At 41.2% G+C, this 8,437-nt stretch overlaps 1 protein-coding gene and 1 pseudogene across 1 annotated transcript; both read right to left on the bottom strand.

Moving 5' to 3' along the window:
* Window positions 1-558: 558 nt before the first annotated feature.
* On the bottom strand, window positions 559-1,534 carry LOC6504535 (annotated as a pseudogene).
* A 191-nt stretch (window positions 1,535-1,725) lies between these two features.
* Window positions 1,726-3,009, bottom strand: LOC6504534 (trypsin alpha). The gene has a single exon (XM_001967050.4). The coding sequence runs from the start codon at window positions 2,958-2,960 to the stop codon at window positions 2,166-2,168; it is 795 nt and encodes a 264-aa protein (XP_001967086.1). The 5' UTR covers window positions 2,961-3,009; the 3' UTR covers window positions 1,726-2,165.
* Window positions 3,010-8,437: the final 5,428 nt, after the last annotated feature.

Here is an 8,437-nt window from a genome sequence, read left to right as displayed (position 1 = left end):
GACTATCTGATCTATCCATCAGGGTATATAAATATCTAGTAACTAGAGAGATACTATTTTTATAGACAGACTAAAGTATAGTACTATATACTAACTACTATTACACTACTACTATACTATACTATAACTATACTACTATTAGATATAAATACCTCTACTCCATTCTCTATTCTCTCTATTCCATACTCTTCATAATCCTCTATCCCATATACTAGTTACTAGACTCTAAGGTACTAGGTACTCCTTACTACTATTATACTACTACTATTCTACTACTAATGTGCTATAACTTTAGTACTACTACTATTGATTATACTCTGCACTATAATTTCTCTATTCTATAATATTGATAATACTCTATCCTATACTCTACCTACTACAGTCTAGTATAATATTCTCCTCTAACTCTAGTAGTTCTTCAACAACTACTGACTGGCCTTTCGATTTCTACTTATCTCTAAAAGTGCATTACCTTCATCCATATAAGTATAATATTACCTAAGAACTTTCGCAAGCAGTTATTATCAAAACAAATACTTTTAAAGCAAAAAATCAATGCCAGGGGCTATATATTTCATTTAATAATTAATGTCAAGACTAAGTGATAAGCAAGAATTGTTTTTACAAATTTTAAATGATTTTTGAAATTAAAAGAATATATCAGAACCATTTTTATAGTTCTTTGTAATAAAATAAATTTTAAAAATTGGAGATATTCGAGTGCTTCTTGATCCAATCCAAGTAATAGTAGACCCTGGCATAGCCATCGGGATATTCGGTTCCACATCCTCCCATCACGAATCCCGCCACGCCCACCACCTCGTTGTTGTAGGTGGCCGGTCCGCCCGAGTCCCCATTGCAGGCTCCGTTGCCCACCTCGTGGTGGAGGCAGAGCTCCATCTCGACGCCCCAGCCGATCATCTCGTCGCACCTCTCAAAGGAGATGGACTGGAGGGTGTTGTACTGCAGATACCGGGGCACCCGGCCCATGGTCTTCAGTCTCCCCCACCCGGAAACCACGATGTCCACGTCATCCGGCGTCTCTGACGAGGCCAGGGCTATGGGTTGGATATTTCTGGCGAAGGTCAGGGGACGCTCCAGCCGCAACAGGGCGATGTCGTTGAGGAATTCGCCGTAGTCCTCGTGAACGATGATTTCCGCCACCGGAAGGATTGTGCCGCCCCTGAACCGGTCATTGGACCCCGCCTGGATGGACAGCCTGTGGACTGGCTCTAAGATGTATCCTCCACTTCCGGTCTCCCTTGTGAGTGGGCGGCCGTCAGGATGTAGTTCTCAGACAGGATCGACCCGCCACACCAGTGGACGCTATCGTTTCTCAGCGAGATCTGATACGGGAACTGAGCCTCGGCGGCATTCTTGCCACCCACGATGCGTTCGACCCCGTTAGCGGGGACTGACTGTACCGACGACACTGCCAAGGCGATTAGGAGACAAGTTCTCAAAGAAAAGCCACCAAGACTTGCCATTTTCAATTCGCAAATGAGTTAAACCTCCGATAAACACCTTCCCTATATATACCCCACACGGCTCTGGCCAGCTCTTGCCAGCTCTTGCAATTTACGGCCCGGTTACAGAACGGCCCAGAAGCTATATCTTATCGATATAGCCAAGATTTATGCAGGGCACGATTCCGTCACGGGGATTCCAATCTAATCGGAGCAGGGAATTATGTCATTGCTAATTCACTTACAACTGGCTCTTTGATTCAGTTTTGGGTGCAGGGCCTTCTGGTATTTTATTTAATTGCATAACAATTACTATATATATTATATATTCATAACAAAAATAGTGGAAATAAATCAAAAGAATGCAGAAACTTGTAGGAAATTGTTTTAGACATTTTTCAAGACATTCCTCTCAAGAATCTATTGGGAATTGTCGGAGATATAGACTTTAGACTGGTCTACAGGTCTATATTCCCACTTTTTTCTACGAAATTCTCTCCGAAAAACTCGAAAAAATACTCTAAAAAATATTAAAATTGTATGTTTTGATGAAGAATGAAATGGAAATCTTCCTTCCTTCCATATTCCGAACTAAAAAGAATCATTTTCTTGAAAAAAACCATTTAATAAATTGAATTTTTCACTATTTTCCGTACAGCTATTCAAAAAAAAAAAGAAGCACATCCCTTGGGCACCCTTTTAGAGGTCGGTGTGCTGGATTATCCACTCCTTGTGGTACCAGACCCTCGAGTAGCCGTCCGGGTAGGTGGTGCCGCAGCTGCCCCACACAAAGCCGGCAATGCCGACCACCTCGCCGTTGTAGATTGCCGGGCCGCCGGAGTCCCCGTGGCAGACACCGTTGTCCGCCTCGTGGAGGAGGCAGAGCTCCATCTCGAGGCCCCAGCCGATCAGCTCGTCGCACTTCTCGAAGGAGATGGACTTGAGGGTGTTGTACTGAAGGTAGCGGGGCAGATCCCCGCCGGCCTTGAGTCTGCCCCAGCCGGAAACGATGATGTCGGCGTCGTCGGGGGTCTGGACGGAGGGCAGGGCGATGGGCTGGATGCTGCTGGAGAAGATCAGGGGGCTCTCCAGCCGGAGAACGGCCACGTCGTTGTGCAGGTTGGTATTGTATCCCTCGTGGAAGATGACCTCGACCACGTTGACCAGGACACCGCCGCTGAACCGGTCATTGGATCCGGCCCGGATGGTGAACCTATCGGCGTCAATGGCCACGAAGGATCCGTCCTCCTGCTGGTTGGTCACACAATGGGCGGCGGTGAGGATGAAGTTCTTGGAGATGATCGAACCCCCGCAGCTGTGGGAGCCGGCGTTCCGCAGGGAGATCTGGTGGGGGAACTGGGCCTTGGAGGCATCCTCGCCGCCGACGATGCGTCCGTAGCCGTTACCGGGTGCCGACTGTACCGTGGAGAGTGACGCACAAGCCAGCACAAGCAGAAGCCAGCAGCTGGAGGAGGGAACACCAAATCGTGCCATTTTCAGTTCGCAAATGGGCAAATCCCCGGCGGGGCGGACCCCTTTTATAAAGCAGCCCAGTCTTGATTTACAACCGAACTAAAATAGTACATAAATAGTACGACTATCTAATCACGGCAACAAAAATAAATCATAATTCTCGAGTGGCGTTTTTTCAATCTAATCGATGGAGACAATGGGCTTACAACTTACTCCCTCCACCTCCCAACCCCCCCTAATCACGAGGCACTAATGAACAGACACTTTTCGTGAAACTTTCCTCGAGAACTTTGCATTTTTCTGCATTTCTGTGGAAGCCTTTTTAGTCCTTTTCTTTTCTCTTCTTCTACTGACAGTTATTATCCTGGCTATTTGTGTTTGGCATTCAATTAACGGTAATGTCAGAAAGGATCAGGAGCAGGGATTAAGTTATCCCGCCGGCGCTAGGTCTCTACAACGAATATTGGATATCCTTTTCAGATACTTTCTTTTAAAATATAAAATTAATTATATTTAAAATTAATATTAATATTTTTAATAATAATTTAGTTTATTTAATAATAATTTATAATATAATACAAAATAAAATATTTAAACTAGTTATAAAATAATTAATATTTATATTTAATATATTTTTAATATTTCCCATTATAATTCCCCAAAATATTTCCCCATCCCATTAAAAATTAAATTCACTTTTTACCGTTAAGAATTTCATACAAATTGAGAGAGAGAGAGAGAGAGCGGTGCCGGCGACACCTGCAAAGACAATGGAAAATGTGGCTGGCACAACAACAATAACGGTAACGGACTGTGAAACGATTCGTGATAAATCTATTAGCTCATCCGCAGGCTGCATTGTTGCCATTGTTGCGAAAGTGGGGGGATGGTGGGGCAGGGGGGCAGCGGGGATAGCTGACGCTGCTACGCGACAAAAAATAATAGTGGAGAGAGAGTGCAGAGGAGAGAGCAACAGGCAGTCAAGACACAATTGACGGCTGAAGACACAATTATAGAAGGAGCGAAAGTGGAAGGGAGCGAAAGAGATGATGCTATTTGCCTGTTTATTGCCGTGTATATGTTTATGGGGAGAGTGGGGTGGTGAGATGGGGCGGTGAGAGTGAGTAACTTTTAAATTTAATCAAAACGAATGCAAAAGAAAAAGTACGAAAGGTGAAAACGAGAGAGTGGCTCAGTGGTGCAGTGGGAGAGGAGAAAAACAAGGATGGCAAAATAAAACAGTTAACTCTACAGGAAAAATAGGGTGGACTTTTAAATTAAATAGTTTACTTACATTGGACATTATTAATAAAAATATTTAATATAAAATATAATTAAATAATGTATATATTATATGTCCCCCTAGTTGCTAATTTATTTTGTAATATTTCTCTCAGTGCAACCTAGAACAGCTTTTCCGGCTTTATCCGGACTTAGCGCAAAGTTTATATCAAGGATCGCTCTTAATTATTGACAGTGGCAGGCCGGATGCTTGAGGGTTTCTGCTTCTTCCCCTTTCTCGCCATTTCTCGCCTTCTCCATTTTTGTTTCTTTTCTCTTTGCCACACGGATTTCTTAAACCCGTTCTCTGGTCAGGGGCGGACTTTTAAATTATGCAGATTATTTTCAGACTCTTTTCAATTAAGCGGTTTTATTTATTTATTTATTTTTTAAAAATAAGGTTAAAGAAAAGTTTGTAATTTACTTTAATTAACAAATTTTTAACAAAATATTTTAAGGACATTAAAGGATTCTATTACTTTTGCCGGAAAATCTTTTGAATTTTTAATTATTTATTATTTGTTAACTATTTCTTTCCCAAAATAAAATATAAATAACAAAATTCAATAAAATCATAAAAAAGTAAAAAGTACTTACCGAAAATGTTTATTTATTCTTCTTTAATCAATCTTTGTTTAATTTATTGTGTAATTGTATTAACAACTAAAAAAAGAATATTAAAAAATATATTAATATAAAATATTGCTGATTTTGAAAAATGAAATAATACACTTTAAAAAAATCTTACTTACCGAACTTTGTTCGTTCCTCTTTGTTAGTCTTTCAGGACATACTGTACTTTTTGTACATAACGGTAAAGGGCACTTGCCGCTGCTTACATGTTTAATTACATAACAAGTACCAACAAATGTGAAAATGTTCGTATTATTCGCAGTGTCTTGTTTTAAAAGTTTGGTCTTAAAATTGTTTTACTTTTGCAAAATTAGCCCACAATTTTTTATTATTTTATTAATACTTTTAAGTATATACTATATATATATTATGTATTTTATAAACACTTTACTTTCACTATTTTCACAAAATCACTTTGCACTAAACACTCACTTTTCACTTATTAACTTTTCACACTTACTAACTTACACTTTTTTCACTTCTAATTTAATTCACTTGAAAAGAAACTTGTGTCTCCGTGTCCATGTCCTACCTTCCGTCAGCTGCAGGTTGAAAAGGCTGGAAGGAGAAGAAAGCAAAAGGATCCAAGCGGGATCAGTCTGGCAGTGGTGAGATAGCTTGGTGAGCGCGAGAGAGCTCTCCTGAGCGGCCATTATTATTCACCACAACTAAGATGTGTTGCATTGTAGTGATACAGAACCGCAAAAGTGAGCTACGAAAATTGGAAAAAAGGAAAGGATTAAGCACTTTCACTTTTCCACTTACCAATGACTTTTCACAAAACTGATGCTTCTACGTCTTCTTCTTCGCCAAGCCCGAGTTGAAATGGCTAGCTGAATGGAGGAGGAGAGCAAGAAAGGATAGAAGTGCCGGGATCAGTCTGGTGCACCACCATGGTGGAGAGAGGACATGTGAGAGAGAGAGGATCGCTTCGAAGCGGCCATTGCTATTCACCATAGCTAAGCCACAGTCCGATGGCCGAGTGACACAAAAGTGAGCTACAAAAATGAGAAAATGGAAAAGAAGAACGAAAAAGCGATCGGGATGGAATTAGGCTTACCTATATTTATGATAATATATAAATTATTAAAAATTAAATAATAAAATAACTATAATTATTTTGCTGTGCCTCTTTACTTTTTGCTCCTCCTTTTGTATGTATTTTTTTAAAGTTATGCATAAATGACCCGTAGCTTTTGGAGTTCCCGTTGTGCCTGCCGCCATTTGTTTTTTTCCAATTTATCTCTCATCTTTGGCAAAGTGTTTCACAACTATTTCACTGCACTTGAGAGTGCTGCGCTGCAGGGGGCGGGGTGGTGGATGGTGGGTGTTGGGTGTTGGGCCGGAGAGTGATATTGTATGCGCTGAGTTGGGTAAAAATCTTTCCAAAAACTCCCGTTACCGGTGGCGCTCTTATCGAATTAAATACACACAGACAGACAGACATACCACATAGAAGAAGAATCAGTGGCTGCAGCAACAGCGCAGTCGACGCCGAAGGGCGATCAATGTGCAAATTTATGGAGCGAAAGGCAATGGCTAGAGGGGTGGCGGGAGGGGGTGGGCTAGAGACTGTACTGGTCTCCCCAAAAAAGAGAGCGGCGTGTGGGGAGTTTGCCCGAGGAGTGGCAGAAGGCAGCAGGCAGCAGGCAGCAGGAGTGTGGTGGAGATGGGAGAGAGGATGGAGTTGGACGGCACGGAGGCCAGGCAACAATTTTGGCAGCCGAGCACGTGAATTGAGTCCAAAATTTTGCGCACTTGTGCAATGACAGCGAACCACCGAAAGCAAACTATACACTGGAAAATAAAATTTAAAAAAGAGATCTGAAAATAAATATTTATTTTATAGATTTTATCTTAAAAAAAAAGATTAATTTAAATGTATATTTTTAAAATTTAATTTTTAATATTAAATAGATATTTTTGGAACTATTTCTTACCGTGTAACATTGCAGCATCAATCCTCGAACCTTTGTTCTCATTCCCCCATGTTCGTTGTTTCTTTCGCCCAGTCCCCCACCACTAGCAGCGCCAGCCCCTGTCTCTCTCTCTTTGCACTCAACCTGCATGCCCCTCTCTCGCAGAGAGTCTCCAAAAACCAGAGCCAGGTAAACCATGTACTCCAACCAAATGCATGTATGTATGGATGTATGTATGTATGGGTGTAGAGTAGCCTTAAATATGCACATAGACGGTGGACAAGGGTGGGGGGTAGGTGGTAGGTGGACCAGGGGCTTCCCCAGGGACGAGAGGGGGCGGGAGGGACGAGGGTCTGGGCCACAACGTTGGCCATTTGGCGCTGCTGATAGCCAGAAATATTAGTCATTGCCTTTAAGTTCTTTTTTGGCTTTTGATTAATAAAGCGAGCATTTCTCAGGGATTTGCCTAAAGGTGGACTTTATTATAACAATAATATAAGACATACATACATATGTATAAGACATATAAGACATCTTCAGTTCCATAGGGGAACCCCTAGGAAAAAATTACAAAATTTTAAAATGATAATTAAGCTATGATTTAAATGAGGAATGGAGGTACTTCTATTTCCGATCACAGAATTATGGCTACCGGAAGGAGGAAAATCAGCCAGCTCTCTTTTAATCCTCTTTGACTTATTATCCTTTACTTATTAAATAAATTGGAAAGTCCTCTAATTAAATTGAATTTAATTGAAAGACGAGAACACTTACTTCCTCCTTTCCCCCGACAAATCAGAGCTCAATAAATTTATTAAATAGATACTCTCCCCACCAATCAAATCAAAAAGATGTCCTTTATAAATATAAACATAATCCCCTATTTTTTTTTTCTTTTGGTAAAATCTGAAAGCCAAGTCTTTGATGGCCAGGATGTAAGAGTGAAATTAATTGAAATTAAACATGAACTTTGAAGTGAAACTACCAGTCAGAAACAACTACAAACGGTGCGATGTCCTTTTTAATGAAAGTCGAATTTCGAGTCGGATTGGACTGGCAATTGAATCAATTCGCTTAATATCCGAACATGACAACTCATTAGATCCGAAATAGATAATTGAAGCACCATCATTGGGCCGGGCGGGCTATCATCTTCAGCCTGCAATGGGCTGAATCCCAATGGAGAATGGCCAAAAAGTTATTGAACTGTTGCCATTACGCTTCAATTGATTGTGGAGTGGCAGGAGATTGGGGGGGAGTGTAGTGGGGTGACTGACTGAATGGCCAATTATGGGGCGGCGGCCAAAGGACGAAGGATGAAGACCATGTCCGTTGCGAGAGCTCTTCCTTATCGCCATTGCACATTGCTCATGTCCATGTCCACGTTAGCGACGCCTCGCGACTCGCGACATTTGCCAAAAAGGCGGCATAAGGCCCCCTCACCCCTCACCGCCCCGCCCCCTTTTCGCTGCCACGCCCCCCTGGCCTAGCCAGACAACAGCAGCATTCAAAAAAACACTCAAAAAAAATTAATATTTGTTTTAATTCAATGATTTCATATCCCAAATATTAAATTTCGTATTTTCTTTATATTTCAAGCGTATGTTTCAATATTATTTCGATAAAAATGTGATAAATAATCGATTATATCGATAATGTTCTTTA

Source organism: Drosophila ananassae, chromosome XR (genome assembly GCF_017639315.1).
Source record: "Drosophila ananassae strain 14024-0371.13 chromosome XR, ASM1763931v2, whole genome shotgun sequence".
Classification (NCBI taxonomy): Eukaryota; Metazoa; Arthropoda; class Insecta; order Diptera; family Drosophilidae; genus Drosophila; species Drosophila ananassae.
This window is presented reverse-complemented; position numbering and strand designations above follow the sequence as displayed.